At 36.4% G+C, this 23,497-nt stretch overlaps 3 protein-coding genes across 4 annotated transcripts; 2 read left to right on the top strand and 1 right to left on the bottom strand.

Annotated features, from left to right (window-relative positions):
* Positions 1 to 6,156: 6,156 nt before the first annotated feature.
* On the top strand, positions 6,157 to 10,474 carry LOC109170558 (protein IQ-DOMAIN 14). 2 transcript variants are annotated; one of them, XM_019319722.1, is made up of 6 exons: positions 6,157 to 6,504; positions 7,486 to 7,586; positions 7,789 to 8,259; positions 8,352 to 8,585; positions 8,821 to 8,952; positions 9,549 to 10,474. In XM_019319722.1, exons 2-6 carry the CDS (start codon positions 7,509 to 7,511, stop codon positions 10,284 to 10,286), a joined length of 1,653 nt encoding a protein of 550 aa, XP_019175267.1. In that variant the 5' UTR covers positions 6,157 to 6,504; positions 7,486 to 7,508; the 3' UTR covers positions 10,287 to 10,474. The 2 variants fall into 2 exon arrangements, with proteins under 2 accessions (XP_019175267.1, XP_019175268.1); XM_019319723.1 differs by lacking the exon at positions 6,157 to 6,504 and adding an exon at positions 6,581 to 6,599.
* A 1,205-nt stretch (positions 10,475 to 11,679) lies between these two features.
* Positions 11,680 to 13,472, top strand: LOC109169700 (probable prefoldin subunit 2). The gene is made up of 2 exons (XM_019318580.1): positions 11,680 to 11,792; positions 12,872 to 13,472. The coding sequence occupies exon 2, from the start codon at positions 12,882 to 12,884 to the stop codon at positions 13,326 to 13,328; it is 447 nt and encodes a 148-aa protein (XP_019174125.1). The 5' UTR covers positions 11,680 to 11,792; positions 12,872 to 12,881; the 3' UTR covers positions 13,329 to 13,472.
* A 649-nt stretch (positions 13,473 to 14,121) lies between these two features.
* Positions 14,122 to 17,954, bottom strand: LOC109169860. Its single transcript, XM_019318746.1, has 6 exons — positions 17,070 to 17,954; positions 16,248 to 16,883; positions 15,918 to 15,971; positions 15,356 to 15,449; positions 14,277 to 14,719; positions 14,122 to 14,130 (listed from the first exon to the last, which is right to left on the bottom strand). The coding sequence occupies exons 1-6, from the start codon at positions 17,952 to 17,954 to the stop codon at positions 14,122 to 14,124; spliced, it is 2,121 nt and encodes a 706-aa protein (XP_019174291.1).
* Positions 17,955 to 23,497: the final 5,543 nt, after the last annotated feature.

The following is a 23,497-nucleotide window of genomic DNA, read 5'->3' as shown; positions in this document are numbered from 1 at the left end:
CCTACCTTGTACTACTTGCATTGTGTAGCTTTAGCTTATGCCTTTGTTGTTTGGGTACATATATGTACTTTTTGTCCAATCATTTATTTCTACAAAATGTCAATTTTCAAATAATTAAAGTAATAGATATAAGTTCGATACTTGATCAATTAATATGTTATATTTATTAAATCAAATGGATGGAGATTGAAAATAACACTTATAGTCTTTATATTATAAGAAAATAATACTTTTTATCCTCGATTATACTATCGCTACTTTTTGTTATTTAATTGTCTGTAGAATGACTTTTATCATCCATTAAGTTGTATGTCAAGTGTATTTTAATTTTTAACCCAACTCGATCTAACATAACTTAGGGACCTAAAAAAAATCACTTCATAGACAACTAAGAGATGAAAAGTTACACAAATATGATTGAGGAACAAAAAGTGTTGTTTTTCCAATAATTTAAGGACAAAATTTTTGTCTTTTTTTTCTTATATAATTATACATATTTGTCAAAAAAAAAAAAAGAAAAAAAAAGAGAGAATTTTTAGAGCAACCAGTGTATATATTTATTAGCTTGCAATTGAATAGAGTATTTCCGCTCAATCATTATACCATGGACCATGATTCATATTGTAAGGTGAATCATTGACATAAGATATATTTTTATTATACTAAATATACATTTTTAATATACTAAAAGTTTATTTTTTGAAGATACATTATTTGAGTACTGAAAATACATTATTTGGTAGTACATAAATAATGTAAATTCAGTATATTATATTAAAAACTGTACATTTATTCATGGTCGAAAATATAATTTGCCAAATTAACTTCTATTTGCAAACGCACGGATACATTTTTGTACCTGCACATTTGCGCACGCGCCAAAAAAAAAAAGTCATGCACTGCACGCCTGAACCCAACAAGTTGCGTGCTACATGCAGGAAATTTGCTAGCCATTTTATTTTTTTTTTGTTTAATTATAATAGGGAAAATGGTACTTTTTCCCCCTGAGTTATATACTTATAGCATTTCTCCCCCTGAATTATTTAAGTGGCTCTTTTCTCCCCTAAAATGTTAAATGGACATATTTACCCTTAAAATAAATATTTAAAATAAATATTTCATTTATTTTTCTTCTCCAACAAATTATTACTATAATTTGGTTCAAACCAAACAGATATTATAGCAACCAAACCAAAATATTCCAATTACAATTTAGAATCAGTACGCGATATTTAGAGTTTATTAAAATCGCAAATCGAAATGGCCGGTTCATGTTCCGAACTGAAAAAATAAAATAATTTATTGTTGAATTTAGACTATTTTAAAATAAAAAATAAAATAAAAACGGTTCAAAATTGCGAACCGGATCCGGAACCGCCGATTCACGGTTCATGATCCAGTTTTTTTGGTTCATAAATTTAATAAATTGAAATCTAAATATTGGATTCTAGATCTGAATCATAACCGAAAACTTTTAATTCGATTGCTATAGTATCCGGTTCAGTTCGAACCGAACCGTGATCATTGCTACATATACACAATAATTTGTTGGAGAAGTAATCAAGTAAAATAAATAAAATGTTTACTTTAAGGGTAGAAATGTCAATTTAATATATCAGGGGGAAAAACCGCCACTTTTAAAATAATTGAGGGGGCTAATGTGCTTACATAAATAATTGAGGGGGAAAAAGTGCTATAAGTATATAACTTAGGGGGAAAAAGTGTCATTTTCCCATTATAATATAAATAATATAGAAGGCTATAAGGTACTGATGGACACTGCCCCTTGTACAAATTCACAATAAAATGGATGATCAAGTTATTATTCGTTACGAGAGAAACCCACCATCACTATCTAAAGATGTGCATTATGTAAACTTTGCTTCTGTGTAATAGCCTCTAAATCATACATTAGAGATAAATTAAACCACACTAAAAAAACCTTATGTAACGGACTACTTGATCGAAGAAATGTTGGTAAAAATCAAATTCGATCGTGACCATATGTGAATTTATTTTTTGTTTTCATTATAAGGTTGAAAAGAATTTAAATAGTTTTATATAGATTGCGTACTGATACAAAATTAACATTACAGCCTAGCTAGGTGTTATTTGTAGTACTTGAATATGTTGGTATATAGTATCATTTTAGATTAGAGTAATTATTTAGCTTAGAAGCCACTCTTAAAGAAATGGTATGCGTGGGGAACTCACATTGCTTAATCAAGGGTGGTGGTTGTCTAATCAAAATCAATTATAATGCATGCCTTCCAACTATATCATATATCATATATCTACACCTATACTCCTAAATGTTTCTTTTACTAAATATTTTCCACGTCAACTAAACTCGTGATAAATATTACTCCGTAATATTTACTAATTTTGTAAATTAAATCAAATAATATCAGGTCGTTTAAAACAAATTTTGATTTCTTATCATTGATACAACCGTGTTGTCTATTAATATTCCATAAAAAATGTTATAATTGTTCTAAATTTTTATACAAAACATTAAATTTTATTACAAATAAATATAAGTGTGTGATAAATATATTCAAAATGTATACTGTTGCATTGTCGCAATACCATTTTGTTTGATTCTGGCACTGTTACACTTATGATTATTCAAAATCTAGAAGCTAAGGAATGATTGAGTAATTTTCACTATTCAGAGATTTTTTTAAAAAAATTTGTGTGGCATTTTTTATGATGGTATTTTTGTAATTATGATTATGCATCATGAAATTTTTGATTATGTATCTTAAAACATTCTCCAAACACTATGTTAAGTATTTAAAAAAAAAAAAAAAAAGATAGCATTTATGTAATTAGGATTGTGCCTCTTGTAATTCCTGATTGTGAATTCGAGGATATTTCATACTTCTCTCCAAATTCATTGTCAATTATTTTTTAAATGCACAAATGTAATTACAAAAGTGTCACCGCGTTTTTTTTTTTTTTTTTTTTTTTTTTTTTTTTAATTTTAGCCATTGATCATCTTTGATGAACAGATGAGATTAGTTCTTACATTGCCACGGGAGAGTAGTTCTCATTTGATCCCAATTAATATATATATATATATATATATATAGAACAGTTAGAGTCTTACTAGGTGGGTTAGAGGTTGTTATGCCTATTCTTTTGGTTGTTCCCTAATCTCTTGCTACTCTTCCTGTATAAATAAGCTCCAGCAGGCTATGAATAAACATATACAAAATACATTGTTAAGGGTTTCCGCGGCGGAGGTAGGGGTGTAGTAACCGGGTAAAATAGTGGAATGTTTGAGAACCAAGCGACACTTCACATGTATTCGTCGAAGTAGTCGATGGAGTTATAGTACGACTCGATGTATGGATTTCCTCGGTTGCACGTCGTTTTTTTGTCTCTGTCCCTGGAGAATGCATACCCGGTTTTTGCACATTTAGCCAGCTTGGCATCACTGCTACTAACATTGCCGTCATTTCTCCAGCTAGGTCTGACCTTGAAACTGTTATTTGGATTGCTAATCTTCCTTCATATTTGGCAATAACGCATAAGAAGATAAAGTAAATACTAAGAGGAGGGGGGGGGGGGGTGGGAGTGAAACATAGTGAATTGACCATTTTACCCTTCAATTTAACAGATTTTTGACAAATTTTGTAAAGGAGGATCAAATTGAGTTGATTTTTAAAGTCAAATGACCAAATTGGGTCATTTTCAAAGTCAAAAACTAAATTAAGCAATACTCAATAATCAAGGGACCAAAATGGGTATTAACTCCAATTTTAATTACATATGGAAATGACTTCCAAACATTTTGAGTGAGAATGTGTTCCAAACATATAGCTCTGTTTGGTAAATGGTTGTTAACTGATAGTTGTTAGCTGTTAGCTATTAGCTGATTGTATTAATTAGAAGGTATAATTAGTTGATAACATTAACTGATTATATAAAAGTGTTTGGTAAATTAGCTGTTAGTTGATAGCTGTTTGGTATAATTTCTTTTCTAAAAGCTAATTGAAAAAGTTGTTTGGAGTAGCTTTTTGAGTTTTAGCATTTCGGAGTTGAAAAAAAACTAATTAACCAAATACTTGTATTGATATTTTAACTAAATCAAACAATTAACAGTGGTCAAATAAGCCAAAATTGACCTATAAGCTAATTTTTTAACAAACAGGGCCATAACATTTATCCGCTCTAAGAGGCCTGCAACATATCATATATAGTTATTCTTCCCCAAAGGGTGAATCTCCAACCCTAAGGGCCTCTCACACTGACAAAACATCTGGTATAATATAAATTATGGTAACTCAATTGAACTCAAATATTAGACCTTTGCTATGGAATTGGTGGAAGATGCTTCATAACTTGAATATGCAGTAAAAGGCCGATCAGAGAAACATAGATACAGGAATCTCCGTGCGGGCAATGAATGGCATCATATCAACACCCAACCAACATGTCCTGGGATTGGCGTGGGACCACTGCTTCTAACAACAAACTAACATGATGACCCATTTTTGACCGTTTCTCATAAAACTAAAAAGAGAAAAATGAGGATGTCGTTCAACCAAAACATGCAAATATTACTAAATAATTTGAGCCGATCCAACACCAGTTCGTTGGTTGCCACTGTACGTACCAAGATACCATACCCTCCCTGACTACTGCTGGAATTTAAAACGAGGTTTTACTATCTCTTCATAAACTCTATTGGGCGGAGATCAACCAGTAAGGATCAAGTCGAGCACTATGAGGCTAGAGGAATTGTTGAGCGGAGGTCAGTAAAGGCCAAGTCCAGCACTCTGATTCTCGAAAATGCGTGACCGTATAAGAAAATAAAATTGTGTTTCCTCTACTAGCTATAGTATTTGGTATAGTGATAAGTGTCTGATCCTAACAAGGAGCACTTAAGACTGATGCAAGGAGATGAAATTGTTGAGCGGAGACCAGTAAATGGTAAGTGTGGCGGTCTTGATTAGACAAACACAATAAATTCTATCTAAAAAGTTAAGTTCAATTAAAGACCTTTGCTTACTGCGCACAAGGAGCCCCTCACTGGTCATTCTTCCAACTTTTCACCTCTATGACCAGTTGAACTACCTATGCAAATCAATTAAATCTTAACATAATTTGGAGTTTGAAAGACAAATTTTCAAAGTTTATAGGCAAATTATAATATAGACCATGGATAAATGTTCGTTTTTTATTATACTAAAGGCTTTTTATGTACTAAGTATTCAATATTTTGTAGTATACCAAATAATGAATTGAACTTTCAATACACAAAAGAAATAAACTGAACATTTAATAAATTAAAAATGAAACATATATCAGTGGCACCATGGCCTATGGTATAATGATTGAAGTTTATACCTCCCGGCTTTAGTTATACATTAGAGAATAGGATAATGAAAATAGATTTCTCTATAATTACTTACCCCCAAAATATCTCTCACCCTCCCTCCAAAACATGTAACCACCAAAGACTACCTTTCTTCCTACCTTTTTCTTTCTCTTGTCACAAGCAATGAAATTATATTAATGACTTTAGTAAAACGTTTACTCTACTTAACGAGTTTCTACATAAAACGAAACTTTATTTGTTTCCTTTAATGTTACTGCATGTGATTTCTAGTGAGTTGTATTAGACCTCTACTATTAAATATCTCTTTTCGGGGCAAAATATTCTAGCAGGATTATCTTAGACCTCTACCATTAAACACCCTTTTCTTGGCAAAATAATGGAAGGGGAAAGCTGAATTGCAATGTACATAAGGCATTAAGCTTGTGAAACTTTCCAAAACAGTTAAGGGATAAAATAATAAATGCATAATCTATGTACAATCCCACCAAATACCTAAGATATGGAAATGAATGTCATTCTCAAATGATCCAAAGGATAGTGAACCTAACACTAACACTAACAGGTGGTTTAAAGTAATGAATGGTGGGAATTGTTGTTAGAGCTATAAAATCAAAAGAGAAAAAAATAAAATAAAAATAGAATAGTCTTCTTGTTGAAGTAAAGTTGGTTGAAGCAGTCCAAGTGGCATTGAGTAATAAAGTGGGCAACCCCCTGCACTGCAGGCCCCCCACCCCCCTACCTTTCATCATCAATGATCATTTTACACCCATAAAGAAGAAATTATAAAAACTCTAAAAAGGTGAAAGTTAGGAGAATGGGAAAAAGAGGGGTAATAATAGCAGACATAAAACAAATAAGAAAAATATAGCCTTGCAAGCAACAAAGAATCAAATTCAAGGAAGAAAAGAAAAAAGGTAGTTAGCCAAGTTTGAACCCAGGAATTTCTAAAGATGTCATGCTAACATTGTATACCAGTGCTAGCAAAGCAGAGGTCGGCTAGAAAGAGAAAGGGAAAAAGAATTCTTGAGAGAGAGAGAGAGAAAGAAAGAAAGAAAGAGGTAGACAGAAAACTGAGTTGAATTGTGCTTTTGGGTTGATTGCAGCTTTAATTTCTTCAAAGGGTTATGGAAGATGGGCAAAAAAACACTTGAGAGGTGCATATAAATCTTGCTTATTAGTGATTTAAATTATACTGTTTCTTTTGTAAATTATGTTCTTGGGATCATGCATGCTATGAGTTCTTAATTATGTAAGTCAGCTTTTTTTTTTTTTTCTTCAGTTTTCCTGATCTAAATTCCATGCTTTTCCTTTCATGGGAAAGATTATATTTGTTGAGGCAATTCTTGTTGTTTCCTTAATCTTGAACTCCCCTCTCTGTGGGTGATATGTGAAAATTTTTGGGTCTGTAAGTTCAGTTTTTTTCTCTATGTTAAACTCTTAATATTGACAGGAACTAAAGACAAAAATATCTTGCAGTGTTCATTTATTCAGAGAGTAAATGAATTATTTCTGTGTCAACTCTTAGGCTCCAGAACTCCTTTCACCCTGTCCCCATCTTCTCTGTTATTTGTTCTTGGGTGGGTTGCATCAAGATCAAACATGTACAGCAAAATTAGTAATATCAATTTCTTTTATTAGGTTTTTCTTGCAGAAATTTATAGGCTCTATTTGTGTGTCTGTGTAGAGTTGATCTGAAAATTGTGATGCTCTACTATTTCTTGAAGGTTGAATTTTGTTTGAACAGTTACCTGATGTTCCTAATTTATGGTTGTTATAATTATATCTTGCTTTCTACCATTTTCACTATTATAATCCCCAACCACATAGAAGGGGGTGGGTGGGGAGCAGAATATAAAAAGGCCTGGGAATCATGGTGTTCAAGGTTAGTGAACTCAACCTTAGCTTGCTCCTATTTCATCTCATAGTTAACGGTTTCGTTTGTTTAGGCATAATGGATTTCGTCTTATAAAGTTTTTTTTTTAATGATTTTATAATCCTTGTTCATGTTAATGTGTTTTAGCTTCTTCTGTTCAGATTTCATACTGAACTTGTTATGTTTTAAGATCTAATATAGCAGCAGAAAATATGAACTATTGATCGAATTGCTGATAAATATATTTTTATTATCGTTCCAGGGTGAAATACTAATGCAAGGAACATGGGTAAGAAAGGCAGTTGGTTTTCTGCCATCAAAAGAGTTTTCACACCCAACACTTCCAAGGATAAGCAAATTCATGTAAGGGAAGCGTTTTCTTGACAGGCAGGATTGATAGTTTACTCGTCATAGAAATCTGTAAATTTTGAGGAAACCCCTTGCTTTGATAATCTTGAAAATGCTTCCATTCTGTCTAAATAATACAGATGAGCATTTATATATATGCTCTCGATCGATCTCTGCTGCTACCTTTCCATTACCTTAGTGTTTTAAAATTTGTCAGGCATCAGAGAAGAAAAATTCTAAGGAAAAGAAGGGAAGAGTACTAAAACATGGAGAGAGCAAATCATTTATTCCACTCTTCAGAGAACCGAGCAGTATTGAGAAGATATTGGGGGAGGCAGATGAGCAGAGACTACTTATTCCTCTCTCCTCTGAACAGCCCAGATTTTCATCCGGGAGGCCAGCCTCTCCACGGATCATTTCACCAAGAGCTACTTCTCCCCGGGATTATCCTCGTGGACCTGTTTCTCCTCCTCGGGTCACCTCTCCAAGGGCTGCTTCTCTAAGAGTTACCACTCCACGAGCTGCTTCTCCTAGGGCTACGTCTCCACGAGCTGCTTCCCCGAGGGCCGCTTCTTCTAAGTCAAACCAGCACCGCAAAGAAGTGAATTACGTCCATAGACCAGAACCAACTTTACAAGTGCTTCATGTCTCAGCTACCACGATCCAAGCAGCCTTTAGGGGTTATATGGTAATCTTCTACTTAACTAATACTTTGGAGTGCACCATATTTAGGTTCCACCACTCCCCCTTTGTCCCACCATTCCTTTTGGTATTTGACAGGCAAGGAGGAGTTTCAGAGCTTTGAGGGGTTTAGTGAGGCTTCAAGGAGTGGTGAGGGGCAATAATGTAAAGAAGCAAACCGTGAACGCCATGAAACAAATGCAGCTTTTGGTTAGGGTTCAAACGCAAATTCAGTCTCGAAGGATCCAAATGTTGGAAAACCAGGCGCTTCAGTCCCAAGCTTTAAAGAATGACAAGGATGGTGAGAGCACCCTGAGCAAATGGACCCAACTGGTAACATTCCATATACGTTAAATCTCCATTCTAATTAGTAATATTCAGCTGGCTATCTTATATGGACCGAGTGACACACATCAAAGTCACCCATGTCATTTATTTGATTGATGATGGCTCTTTGGTAGAGATCTTTTATCTTTCTTTGTCGGGTGTTTTGATTAACATTAGTAGCCATTACATTACAAAACCGACTTTTTCCTGGCACTAGCTAACGAGGTTTTGTTCGGTTTAGACTGAGGCAGGTAACCACGAAAATTGGGATGATAGCACGCTAACCAAAGATGAAATTGAAGAAAGGTGGAGAAGAAAAGTGGAGGCAGTTATCAAGAGGGAGCGAGCCATGGCTTATGCATATTCTCATCAGGTACAGTAGGGTGTAGATTTCTGGTGAGAAAGGTTATATATAGAAGTGCAAAAGTTTCTCTTTTCAAATCATTCTGGGAATTGATTGCCTGCCTTCTAGAAGTTCGATGGAACTAATTGACCCGGGGTATGAGGGTAAAATAGTAATAAAAAAATTGTAGTAATATTTCATAGATTAATGCTAGAGTATTACAAGTAGTGTATTGTAATAGAATAGGACATGATTTGTCTGGGCCAAGACAATGGTCGGAAAAACCTAACAAACTTCCTAAAATTGCGGTGGGTCGTGACACCAAGTCAAGGCCCACACGGTAGGCTGTGTGACTAAGTCAAGGTCCATCATTCCAGGCCCGGAGACGGGCTTCGAGGCAGGAATGGCTAGCGACCTGGGGACCCTTGCTCTCTACCCAGGCCCCCCGCGTCCTCCTCGGAACATCCCTCTCTGCTAGCCCCGGGTTTGGGCTCCCAGATCTCCATTCTTGGACCATATCCATATCCCATCAAAGTCTTTCCTCAAATACTTACCAACATTGTTGTAATATAGAAATTTATCTTGGCCTGTTTCATATACTTATAAAACTCTTTAAGCTTTTCCAGTTGTGGAAAGGCAATCCTAAGTCGGCATTAGACATCCGATCCAGTGGATACCCGTGGTGGTGGAACTGGTTAGAACGCCAGCTGCCTCCTCCTGCAGCAGCAGCAGCAGCCGCCAATCCTTCAGAAAACCAGTCTGCTGTGAAAAATGTCCACCTAACACCACCTAGGCCGGTATCAGACCGCAAACCACCTAGTCCTCGACTTCCAGCTACCAACTTCAAACCCCAAAACAGTGGATACGACAATCACGAAGCAGGCACACCAACATCCTCAAAATCTGCAGTTCCTGTGAGAGGCAAACAGTTCAGCACTCCTGGCAGAACAACCCCGCCCAGCTCGAGTTTAGCCAAATTGATGCAACCTAGAGGCAGTGGCATTCGTTCCCCTTTCGACTTCCCCTTGAAGGACGACGATAGCCTAACAAGCTGCCCTCCATTCTCGGTCCCAAGTTACATGGCGCCTACCGTCTCTGCCAAGGCCAAAGCAAGAGCAAGTAGCAACCCGAGGGAGAGAAGTACAAGTAGTGCTGCAGGAACACCGACAAATGACTCAAAGCGGAGGTTTTCCTTTCCCTTGACCCCGAATATCGCATCTTTCAAGTGGAACAGAGGCTCCAGCAAAGATCCTACTACTCCTCAAAGGGAAACAGAGAAGCAAGGTGGAGATGGAGTGAGTGTGGATTCAACTGTTTCTATGCCAGCTATAGTTGGGAGGAAACCATTTAACAGATTTGTGTGATTGGATTTCTTTTTCTTTTTCTTTTTTTGTTAACATCTGTATTAACCATTTTGAGGTTGCTTTGTGTCTTTTCATGTATACCTACCTACCTACCTGAGTGTGTATTTATTTGGTGATATATGTTATGTTGATGTATACAATAATAAAGACAGTAGGAAATGGTGTTTCAAATGCAGAAAATTCTTTCACTGTGCAAAATATGTACCCTACTTTTAGTGATCCATGTATGTTGTTCCTAAAGATTGTGCCAAACTTGTTACACTCTGCATTTTTCATATTTTCGTGGGAAGAATCAATTTTGTTTTTTCTTATTTGTCACATTTTTTTTTTTTTTTGAATCTTCTTATTTGTCACATTTAGTCCTACTTTTTAAATTTGTTATAAAAGTCAAATTTTTATTTCTATAATGTCAATTATAATTGTTATGTTGAAAATTTCAATTTTATGAAATTAAAAAAAAAAATACACAACTTTTTTTTAAAACAGAGTGAGCTTTACAATTGTACCAAAATAAGAAATTTTGGTTCCCAATTTTACTTGTCATATTTGATATTAATCATATTATAGAAATAAGAAATTTTGATTGCCAATACTATTCCACATTATATATATTACAATTTTAAGGAAAAAAAAAAGGTCAAAGAAACTTTTGAACTTTATATGATAAGTCAACTAGGCTTATGGACTTTTAAAAGTATCAATAAAACACATGAGCTCAAGATTTTCGTGCATTCAAACCCAAAATTGATTAATTACTTATAAATGTCGATAACATCATACGTAGGGTCATCTAAACTCACCACATATGCAAACTTAAAAAAAAAATCAAAATCAAAATCAAAATAAATAACCTAAATATATATTAATAATACTATAAGTAGATGTACTTTTGAATATCACTATTATCGTGCTTCCACCGTATCTATCGTTGCTACCACCGACGCCGCAACATCCATTTGTGGCCAAAATAGGGGGGCATCGTCTTCCTCAACCAACAATGGCTCTCCTTATTCGTCTCCATATCTGAAGACGAAGAAGTGCAGACATGACCGCCTTCAACTTTTAAAAATAAAAATATTATCTTTCTTTGCCTTCAAATCTGGAGACGAAGAAAGCAACCATGATTTCATTCAACGGGAATTTTTTTTAAAATTTTAAAATTAAATATTGATTTATTTTTTATTATTAAAAAACGAATGAAACGTCAACCACCACGTAGAGTCGTAGAATGTTATTGATATTATAGGTAGTTAATCGATTTTTGAGTCTAAATATATGAAAATTACAAATTAATTTGTTTAACTGTTACTTTTAAAAATTAAGAGATTTAATTAATTTCTTGTATAAAATTTAGGGGTTTATTTGACAATTTTCTCAAATTTTAATTACTCCGTATACAAGCTAAACCGGTGAGCCCTAGTACTCTATCGTTCATACGCATCGTCTTCATTCTTCAACTCCTCTTGACAGAATCGCATCCCGACGACGCCGCGAGGTTGGACGCTGGTGAGTTTTTTTTCTTTATTATTTAACCTTTGCTGTCGGGTTAGGGGCTTAGGGCGACGGAGGAGGGCTGCAGGCTCCTGCTGCGGCTGCGGCTGTGGCTGTGGCGGAGATCTGCGGCCTCTTGGGGCTGCTGTGGCGGAGAGCTGTAGCAGGCCGGCTGCGGTGGTGCCCGATAGTATGTGAATTTGAAAATTGTTTTATACCATGTAAAATAATTCGTCTACAATTATAAGAAAAATAGTTTATATTGAAATGGCATAATGTGTGTCCAATTTTCCCCAAATCTCTTTTCAACGTTTAGACATGAATATACATACTATGGATGAAACTATGATAGTGTTGAACTTCCAAAGAGCAGTTGTAGCAGAAAGATTACAACTTTGATAGTTTCATTGGTGGATTCCATACTTTTGTAGATTAGTGTTACAACCCTTGTGCATTTATGTTGAACAAAAATGTGTCTTTCCAATGCAAACTATTTTTGTTCTTTTGTAAAAATATTGCTATTTGGTGTGAATATGTGATAGTGAATCCAAGCATGTATGTCAAACCAAACAGAACCAAATCCCAGCCAAAAATTGAACTGTTTAAAATTGAACCAAACTACAATGTTAAACGGAATGGTTTTAACCGAACAGAAAACCAAAATGTCCATTCCTAATCAGTATAGTCAACGAACCAAAAGGGGTAACTTAGTTCAACAAACAAAGACCACACACAATATTAGCCTGACCAAATATTTAATTGCTTGATACATAATGTAGAATGCAACAGTAATGGTATGTTAAACAGAGTTTCTGGTTTGAGCTCACATTATCCTTTGCATTGTCATATAGGATAAGATAATGTAGAAACACATTCTGTCATTTGAATTCAAAATGAAAACCTGGGATTGACTTTCTTCCAGCATATACCCCCCCAGTTCAAAGTTCATATTGTGAAATTTGATGTGAAAATTGTGGGTTTGAAGCCCGATCCTGTCTGTGACAAATTAAATTTGTTTCATTTGCCAGCAGTCTGGAATTCTAACATGAATATGAAGATCAGATCTATGAATAACTCTATGTTGCCTGTTTCAGTAATACATACATGGCTGCAAAAGCTGAAAATGTGAAGGAACCAATTAATGAGCAAGCGGTTGCGAGCATATATGGTAATTTAAGATCTGAGATGAACCAAATTTATTCCAAAATCACCGAACTGGAGATGGAAGTTAGTGAACACAGTCTCGTGATGAATGCTATACAGCCACTTGATCCTTCAAGGCGGTGCTACAGGTTGATTGGAGGTGTTCTTGTTGAGAGAAGCATCAAAGAAGTGTTGCCCGCTGTTCAGCGCAATAAGGAGGGGATTGAGGAATTGATTGCTCGGCTCAACGAAGCCTTGGAGAAGAAGAAAAAAGAAATTTCTGAGTTCGAGGCAAAGTACAAAATAAGGATCCGGAAATCAGAGGATGAAGTGCAGGATGAGAGTGGGCGAAAGGAAGGGTCTGCACAGGGAGTACTTGTTGGTCCTGCTGCTGGTGCAAATGAATAATAGATCAATACTGTTATTAAAAACTATTTTCATTTTTTTGGGAGTGTTTTGTGTGCTAAAATCAGATTTTAGCAAGATGTATCTGTAAGACTGTAACCTTGCTTTTTATTTGTTTCTTTATGGGGTGTTTGGTTGGATAGTGTTTGAAATTCCTTTCTCACTTTATTTCATGGCAAGGCAAATTACAGTGTTTGGTTGGAGGGAATTGTAATTTCACAATTCTCTTCTTTTGTTGAATTGCAATTCATGGATACTCCTATGAATTGCAATTCAATGATTGTAGGAAAAGAAAAAAGGGATGAAATAAGAAAAGTATCATTGGTTGTTATTATTATTATTATTATTATTATACAAGAAAATTTTATTATTTATACCACTTTTTTTCTTTCATTCTCAATACTTTTATTTTTTCTTATCAAACAATGTAATTTGAATTTTTACTTTATTCTAATCTTATTCTTTTCTTGAATTACAATTTTTTTTCTTTTTATAATTCCTTCTACCCAACTAAACACTGTTAATGTTGTGTTTTAGGCCATATCATTAATTCTGACTTTTTGATTTCACATATAATTTATCATTAATTCTGACTTTTTTTTTTTTTTTTGAAGGTCAATCTTGCGATTGTATTAATGAATCAAAGCCGAAATAGTGTCAGGTGGGATAGCATCCCAGTACATAGTTTGATCCTGAGTAAATGCTAACGTAGCTAAAGTATGCGCATGTAAATTAACCTGCCTAGAAATATAATCCAAAGTAATACGATTAAATAACGAAAGTATGCGCATGTAAATTAACCTGCCTAGAAATATAATCCAAAGTAATACGATTAAATAACGACATAAACGTCCTGCACTGGTCAACTGTGACCCCAACGTACGAATGGATCGGCGTATGATGGTGCCTGAATATCGCTGCCAATTCCATGCAATCCGTGAGTAAACTTACTGATGTGGTGTCCCGTTCAAGTAGCCAGGACAAAGCCTCCTTGTATGCCTGAGCCTCCGCCATAAGTGGTGAAAAACAAATTGGTAACTTGCCATTCCTCGCTGCCACAAACGAGCCATCTGGCACTATAATTACCATGCCGTAAGTAGCCTCGCCCGTGTCGTGCCGGAAACCCGCGTCCACATAACATCGTAGACCACCCCCTCCTGAACCATTCACGTGGTCCGTCGCCGGTGTCGGGTTGGTTCGGCCAACATGAGCAGTGCCATACGCCTGCAGTGCTACGGTGGCTGCTCTGACCAACCGGGTAGGCCGCATCATTGATCCCTTCCAGACAGCTGAATTCCGGGTTCTCCAAATATAATATAATATTACTACCATTAACCGGATCTGCTCCTCCGTCAAGACTGTCATAACCCCTTTTAGCCATGTTGTAAACGAGTCTGCAACAATATTAATAATAGGTAATTGTGTTATATTCCAAACAAGTCTAGAATATTCACAAAGCACTAAAGCATGTAACACATCTTCATGATCTAAACCACACATAGGGCAAGTTGGGTCCACCTCCACCCTTTTAAATATCAAGTTAAGGGTTGTTGGCAAAATATCACATATGGCTCTCCACAAAAAAGTTTTCCATTTCGAGGGTACTTTTAATTTCCACATTGCGATCCACTTATCAAAATTCGCTGGATTATTCTCATAATCTCCCACAATATGCCTATAGGCATTCTTTACTGTATATGTCCCCTTTGGGTCACTCATCCAATACCATGAGTCCTCATACTCAGGACTAACAGGGATCATATTTATTCGTTCCACATCTTCAGGAATAAATAAATCAGACAGAATGTGCGGATCCCAGGTATGAGTCTGTAAATCAATTAGTCCTGCAACTCGCGCCTCTCTCAATTGTTGCGGCATTTCTGTTTGAATCAATGGGCTAGGATTGTCTCGTAACCACGGGTGTCCCCATATTAGGGTTGTCTGTCCATTCCCAATCCTCCTTCGCACCCCTGAGACTACCATTGCATGGGCCGCCATTATACTTCTCCAACAATAACTCGAGCAATTACCAATAGTTGCATCTGTAAAACTGGTTGTGGGATAATACCTTGCCTTGTAGATTTTGGCTACAAGTGTTTCTGGGTCTGTTAAAAATCGCCATGCCTGTTTACCTAGCATTGCTATATTAAAAGCCCTCAGCTCTTTAAAACCCATACCGCCATACTTTTTTGGTATGCACAACCTGTCCCATGCCTTCCAATGTATTCCCCTTTCTCTTCCACTGCCCCACCAATATTTATTCATAGTTCGCTCAATTGACTGACAAACTGTCTCAGGTAACAAAAAAACACTCATCGAAAAGGTAGGCATAGATTGTGCTACATTTTTCAATAATACTTCCTTACCAGCCTGAGAGAGTAGCTTTTTACTCCACGAACCAATTCGCTGCCTGATTTTTTCCTCCACATACGAAAAAACAGCTCTCTTGTTTCTCCCTACAAAAGATGGTAGGCCCAGATATTTCCCAAAATTTGGTGCTTGTACCACCCCCAGACAATTCACCACCTGTGCCCTGTCAGCCTCCTGGGTATTTCTGCTAAAACATATATTTGATTTATTATAATTCACTACCTGGCCTGACAATTTCTCATACCTTGCAAGGCACTGCCTTATAACTCCTGCCTCCTGGGTATTTGCTTTAAAAAATAGGAGACTATCATCCGCAAAAAATAGGTGTGATACAGGCGGTGCCCCCCTTGCTACTCTGCACCCATGTATTGACCCTGCCAACTGTTCATACTGTAATATCATCGAGAGAGCCTCTGCACAAATAATAAATAAATGCGGAGAGAGCGGGTCTCCCTGCCTGAGTCCCCTGGTTGGTTTTACGTGCCCCCCTTCTATACCATTAATCATTACAGTATAATTAACAGTCGTTACACACATCATAATGAGCTTTACCCACTTCTCACTAAAACCCATAACAGTCAGCATCCTTTCCAGAAAGTTCCACTCCATTCTATCATAGGCCTTTGACATATCTAGCTTTAATGCACTCCATCCCACTATACCACATTGCTTTCTATTCAGATAATGCCCCACCTCCGCTGCCACCAGGATATTATCCGTGATTAGCCTTCCCGGGATAAAAGCACTCTGGGATTCTGAGATCAATCCTCCCATCAATGTTTTCATCCTATTTGCTATCATTTTGGCCATAATTCTGTAAATGACATTACTCAGTGCGATCGGCCTTAAATCTGCTACTGTCTCAGGCATCTCCTTCTTCGGTATCAAGACAATGTTAGTATCATTCAATCCTTCAGGGAATACACAGGAATTCAAGGCATTAATTACAAAACCAGATACATCTCCTCCCACTATCCCCCAAAACTGCTGGTAGAAACCCGGGTTCAACCCATCCGGCCCCGGTGCCTTATCCGGATACATTGAAAAAAGAGTCTCTTTAACCTCATTAGTTTCAAAAGGGCGGTCTAGCATCACATTCTGCTCCAACGTTACTCGTGGGGTCAGGACTCCAAAAAGTGGATCATTACAACTCAGCTCATTTGAGGCAAAAATATTTTCAAAGTAATTCTGTATAACAACATGCATATCACCCCCCTCCACCCAGTTACCAGCATCACATTTAATAGTAGAAATAAAATTCTTTTTCCGGCGTGCAGAAGCATACCTGTGATAAAATTTTGTATTCGCATCAGCCCCGCGTAGCCAGTGTTGCTTGGCCCGCTGCCTCCAAAACACATCCTCCTGGGCCTCTACTCGTTTCATGGTATTCTCAATCTGTTGGTACTCAGCGAGAGCTACCAAATCTCGTCTATTCCTTATGGCATCTTGCCTCCGCTGCAGGTGGTTAATTCGCTTTCCAAATTTATGGAACTGATCTCCACCCCACCGCATCAACTTTTCTCCACACAACTGCTGGCAGTGCAGCAATCCCTCCGTTCTCCCCTCTTGCCAGGCCGTTTCGACTACTCCTTTGCACCCCTCATCCAATAGCCAAGCCATTTCAAATCTGAACTTCCGCGGTCCCCTTCTCCTTGGCATGCAAATCGCATTAATACTGAGGAATAGGATCGAATGATCCGATGCCCGAGTTCGAATATTTTCCAGCATTGCATTCTCATTGAGCAGACCCCAATCATTCGTTATTAAAGCCTTATCCAATCTCTCCTCTATCCAATTCGGCGTCCCCTTCCCCTTCTGCCACGTATACTGATGGCCCCTCATTGGCATTTGCATCAAACCACAGTCATCCAGAGCATCTCCGAAACCCCGTAACAGACTATTAGGATACGGATTTCCCCCCTTCTTCTCATGCTGATATAGTAGATTATTAAAATCCCCTATCACCACCCAGGGCAATAAGGATCTAGTCTTGAGAGTACCAAGTAAATCCCATGTCTCCTCCCGCCTACCACGCTCGGGGATACCATAAATGCATGTCATGCGCCATAACTTATTAAACAAGCTAACCTCCGCATCAATATGACTCTGCGAATAGCTTAAAAATCTCACCGTATTATTCTTCTTCCACAAAAGCGCCATTCCTCCACTCAAACCATCGTTATCAACATAAAACAAACCTTCATAGCCAAGCGTAACCCGGATCCGTTCTGCATGTATCCGTGGTACCTTGGTCTCCATCAAAAACACAAAATCAGGCTTCTTACTGGACGCAAGGCCCACAATCTGTCGAACTGTGCGTGGATTGCCCAAGCCACGACAGTTCCAGCTCAGAGTACTCATGATGATGGGCGGAGCTGGACACCAGCTCCCGCCATGGACAAGTTTTTTGAAACAGCTGCAGTTGTTACCTCATCGTTTCCACTTCCCTATCTCCCCTCGGTTCCATGTCTACGACGCTTTGCCGTAGCCACCACCACCTCATCCTCAGACATACTCGTGGGTGTGACAGCCCCACTTCCCTGTCCCCCATCCACTACACGTGGCTTGACTCCCAGTGGTCGTGGTTTCCCGCCTACCGGAACAAGCCAGCTATCCCCAACCGCTCTAGGAGCGCTCCGGGATCCACCAGCTCGCAAATCCGGACTGTACAGGTACCTTTCGACTGGAATTCCAGCCTCCCTAGCGTGTATGCAGAAAGTATGCAAGTGACCCATACAGCCACAAAAGTAGCAAAACTTATGCAGTCGTTCATATCTAAAATTTACCCATGCTGTAGTCCCATCTCTCTTCATCAACCTCATCCTCCTTCTAAGCGGCCTATCAACCGAAATTGACACCCGAATACGGTGAAACGTTAGCCATGGCGCCCCCTCAAACCGGTCATCATGTTTAACAAAAGAGCCCAAAAAATTTCCTGCCTGCTCCAGGATTGTATGCGACGTGTACCCCTTTGGCATATCATGCAACTGCACCCACATGTCAATCATATCCAGCTCCACATCCACAGGATTTACCCCATCCAACACCTCCCGACACACAAGAGCATTATTCTCAAAATCCCAGGGTCCCCCATTCAGCACGTATTCCATATCCGTCTTATGGAAAAACACAAATAAGAACAAACCCCTTTGAATCTCCGTTACCTGTACTCCACGTACCGGTTGCCAAACAGACGCCAGAACCTGCCTCATAAAGTCTAGCTTGATCATCTTCTGCGTCAAAAACCGCCCGACAATCCTCCAAGTCTCCTCCTCCTCCTCCCCATCACCCTCTACCACCGCATCCCCACCTTCCGGCATAAACACCGCCCCTTCCTCCTCCATCAACGCCATCTCCGCCCATCTATCCGTCAACTCCGCCACACCCCCCACTACCCCTTGATGCCGTGCAATTCCCCCATCCCCCCTCCCATGCCGATCCATGCTTCCTCTATTCCCTCCTCCACCCACACTGCCTACACCATCTCCATCTAAACTACCCACGCCACCCCCATGCACACCGCCTAGACCACCTGCCAACACACCTCCCCCACGCCTCATATTACTGCCACGTTCCTCCATGCTTCCTCTATTCCCTCCTCCACCCATACTGCCTACACCATCTCCATCTAAACTACCCACGCCACCCCCATGTACACCGCCTAGACCACCTGCCAACACACCTCCCCCACGCCTCAAGCTACTGCCACGTTCCCCCCCAACTTCCTGCCTTTCATTCGCACCGTAATCCCTCCCTTCTTGCCTCCAACTTGCATCTCGCCTAACATCCTGCCTAACTTCCTTCGTTCGGCGCAAATCAACCCCATTCGGCAACTCTCTTTCACGCAATTCCTCCATCTCGGCCAGCGTCGCATTACGTTGGTTGATCTCGCCATCCATAACAACATCATCGGCCATCTTTCAGGGAGAAAAGAACCAAAATTGTCTGAAAACCTAGGAAAACCCTAGTAGATCTGCAAAAACCCTAGAGAGAATCTAGAGAGAGAATTTTGTATTTGAATTTAATATTAATTCTGACTTTTTGATTTCACATATAATTTTAATTTGTTTGTTGGCACGATATTTCGTGTTTACAGTAGTTTACATTGTAATATCTATCTACAATTTTAATAAGAGTCAATAATGTTAGGCCCTTAACTGGAATAAAAAAAATGTCGGTCCTAATTGTTTCTTAAAATGAATGTTTCATATTATTTTGATTTTAGTATTTCTTAATGATTTTCCTTATTTACCCTTTATTATATTATTTTCTTTCTTTAAATAACCTTAAATTCCGTTAGTATAAACTTTCTTAACGGAATATTTCGTTAACTATTTATTATTCTTAACTTACTCATTAATTTCTATAACAAAGGTCTTAGGGTCAAATCACATCCCAATTAGAGTTGGCATAATTGTTAAACATATACTACGAATATGTTACAAAGTATTAAAAAATATAATATAAAATAAATATAATATAAAATTTAATATAAACTTTGGTGAAATAATTAGCCCATCTAAATACATAGCATTCAATGATTATAAACCAGGAACTTTGAAAATCATTTGATTTTCTTTCATTTTAAAATAATAAATTTAAGTTATTTTTTTTTCTGTTTAATTAATCTTATTTTGATTATTGAGAACAAAACTTAATATTTCAATTATGTTTTTATCAATGCATGAAAACTTCTAAACAATTGAAATTTATAAGTTGATTTTTACTATATTATTATAACAATATATATTGTAACTTTATATTTTGAATTATTTATTATCATCCTCTATTGATAGTAATTGTCATTGACAAACTCTCAAAACAATTTGTCTCAACAACAAATATTGGAAATTAAAAAAATCAATGATTTCATTATTGTGAATAAAAAGTATGTAGGTCACTTTATTGCTCTTATTAAATTATATATTAAAAAATAAATTAGTAGCTACAACAAAAAAAATATGCATTTAATTAATTTAGAATTAGATGTCTATAATGCTTCTATTTAAAATGAATTATTCATTATAAAAAAATTAAAAAGAGATATTTTTTTGAAAGTTATTGGCTCTATTACATTGTAGTATCTGTTCATATACTTTCTCAACCTACTGAAACACAAAGAACCAATAACACCTCCACTGAGGCTTGAACTCATAATCTTCCAAATGGAAATCCAACCCGGGTACCATTAGACCACATAGTCCTGGTAATTAAAAAGAGATATAATTTCATTAGTTATATTATCTTTATTTTATACAATTCAAAGATTCCTTACTTTCAAATTTATTAATTTATTATATTAACTACATTTTCTATTGTCTTCTTTTTACATTATCTTGTAATTAAATATCAAAATTATAATACAATATATATATATATATATATATATATATATATATATATATATATTTACCAAGTATTTTATACAAATATAATAAATATTAATATTTTGTTCAATACTTTCACATGATAACCTATGACACACATCTCACAACACATGAAACATATAGGGGAAATTAAATTACCACTATCAAATATCAACATGTGCTTGTAAGATAAATAGTTCATAACACAACTAAAATCTCAGTCATATACAAAACAAGGCAAATCTAAAATTTGCTAACACCATAATCTCATTACATGATGAATCCCTCTATGCTACCAACAATAACCTAATTGCACATGACATACTACCAATAACAAAAAATAAAATAAAAATAAAAAAAAAAAAAAAAAAAAGACATGTACGGAAGATGAAGACAATGACAATGCTACCCAAACAAGAATTAGAGAAATTTAAATCAAAAGTTGTATTTATTTAGACTATCGCTTTTAGACTAAGTATTTAGATTAACGTTATTACAAAGTTGCAAATATTTATTTTGGAATAAGGTTCAAATTGGTCATTGGACGTAACATTAAAATGCAATTAGGCCTCTGAACACTCCAAAAATGTACAATTAAGCCACTGAACACTACAAATGTATGCAATTTCACTGGATAGCAGGTTACCTACTTATGTGGCAGCTGAGTAGTCATTTTAAATAATTTTTAATAAATTTTTATAATATTATTTTTTAAAAAAATTGAAAAAATATAAATAAAAAATAAAGAATAAAAAATAAAAATAAAACAGACGGGTAGCCGACAGCCACCCCGTCGTTTTTTTTTAAATTTTTTAATTTTTTTTATAATTTATTATTAAAAATGCCAACTCAGCTGCCATGTAAGCAGGAGCAGGTAACCTGCTATCAGGTGAAATTGCATACATTTGGAGTGTTCAGTGGCCTAATTGCACTTTTTTTTTGAAATACTTGATTCTTTACAAGGTAGTATCTGTTCTATACTTTCTCAAACATTTTCAGCACAAAGAATCTAAGCCCCCACCAAGGTTCGAACCTTTGACCATCTAAACTTGGATAGATAATCCACATGGTAGTTGGCGGCCTAATTGCACTTTTTTTTTTCTTTTCGTTCAATGACCTAATTGCATTTTCAGGTTACGTTTAGTGGCCAATTTGAACCTTATTCCATTTATTGTTGTGACAGTTATATATAATCAATCTCTCATATATTATCTTGTATTTGTATACTTTAAAAAATTACTGATTGAAATAAACAAATTCAACATTTATTTACCTATGTATGAACATCTTCAATATAATATTGCATTGATATACTTTGAAATACTTATTTAAAAAGAATTATTGGGCATTATTCTATTCGCGCAAAGCGCGTAGAAAAACTAGTTGTATAAACAAACTTGTATGTATACTCATTCAGTCACTCTCATTCCAAACCAAAAGAGGCAAAAACTTTGTGTGTGAGATGAGTCGGGGTTTGTAGATAACTGTATGTGTAAATACTACAATTTTAATTATAAATTTGTAATTATAAGTATTAGGAAAAACGTTTAAATTAGCTATCGAAATGAACACAAAGATGCAATCAGGTCATTGAACTAAAAAAAAAAAAAGTTCAATTAGATTCCTCAACTAGTCAAATTTGTTCAATTATACCAATTAAAAGCTGATCCCTTCCTTAACAGATTACCGCGCCACGGTGGTGCCTACGTGGATTATTAAATTAAACATATTCTTTTTTATTATCTTTTAAAATGATCTTAGCACTTTTTATATGAGTCTGTTGTCTCTCTCTCTCTCTCTCACACACACACACACACAGTCTTAGGTTCTGGTGCGGTGAAAGTCGCAGGTGAAACATGCGGTGGAATCTCAGCCATAGATCAACTCCTCCTTTAAAAAAAAAATCGCCACATACGATCTATAACAATGTGCACTAGAAGGCACACAACAATGTGTTCTGGAGGGCATAACAATATGCACTGGAAGGCAAAAATATGCACTGTAAGCCACAAGAATATGAATAACTAGTGAAAAAATTAAATTTAATACATGATCTTCAACACAATTCATAAAAGATCACAATATTCAACTAAAATTAGTAATTAATGATTCATTTAAGAACAAATTCTCTTTAATGAAGGCACAACAATGTGCACTGTAAGACACAACAATGTGCTATGAAAGAAGGGACAATGTCCGTCAATGTGCACTGGAACTCTGAAAATGCAAAAAAGTGCATTGTAAAGCCGAAAATTATGAAATAATTATTGAAAAGACTAAATTTAATGCATGGTCTTCAACACAAATCATAAGCGATCACAATATTCAGTTCCCGTGCAGATGGGTATGCCAGGTGCGGTTGTGGGTGAGATGAGAGTCATTGATCTTGTCAAAATCAACGCCCGAGATTAACAAGAATTAAAAAAAAATGCGGTG

The sequence above is a fragment of the Ipomoea nil genome, unplaced genomic scaffold, assembly GCF_001879475.1.
Source record: "Ipomoea nil cultivar Tokyo-kokei standard unplaced genomic scaffold, Asagao_1.1 scaffold3321, whole genome shotgun sequence".
In the NCBI taxonomy this organism is placed as follows: Eukaryota; Viridiplantae; Streptophyta; class Magnoliopsida; order Solanales; family Convolvulaceae; genus Ipomoea; species Ipomoea nil.
This window is presented reverse-complemented; position numbering and strand designations above follow the sequence as displayed.

Coding starts and splice junctions, on each gene's coding strand:
- LOC109169700 (XM_019318580.1), top strand. CDS start 12,882: ATGGCTGCAAAAGCTGAAAATGTGAAGGAACCAATTAATGAGCAAGCG.
- LOC109169860 (XM_019318746.1), bottom strand. CDS start 17,954: ATGGAGACCAAGGTACCACGGATACATGCAGAACGGATCCGGGTTACG. Junction 16,884..17,069: donor TTGAGAATACCATGAAACGA/GTAGAGGCCCAG, acceptor GTTGTTATACAG/AATTACTTTGAAAATATTTT. Junction 14,720..15,355: donor TTTTACAGATGCAACTATTG/GTAATTGCTCGA, acceptor ATATTGTTGCAG/ACTCGTTTACAACATGGCTA.
- LOC109170558 (XM_019319722.1), top strand. CDS start 7,509: ATGGGTAAGAAAGGCAGTTGGTTTTCTGCCATCAAAAGAGTTTTCACA. Junction 7,587..7,788: donor CCAAGGATAAGCAAATTCAT/GTAAGGGAAGCG, acceptor AAAATTTGTCAG/GCATCAGAGAAGAAAAATTC. Junction 8,586..8,820: donor TGAGCAAATGGACCCAACTG/GTAACATTCCAT, acceptor TGTTCGGTTTAG/ACTGAGGCAGGTAACCACGA.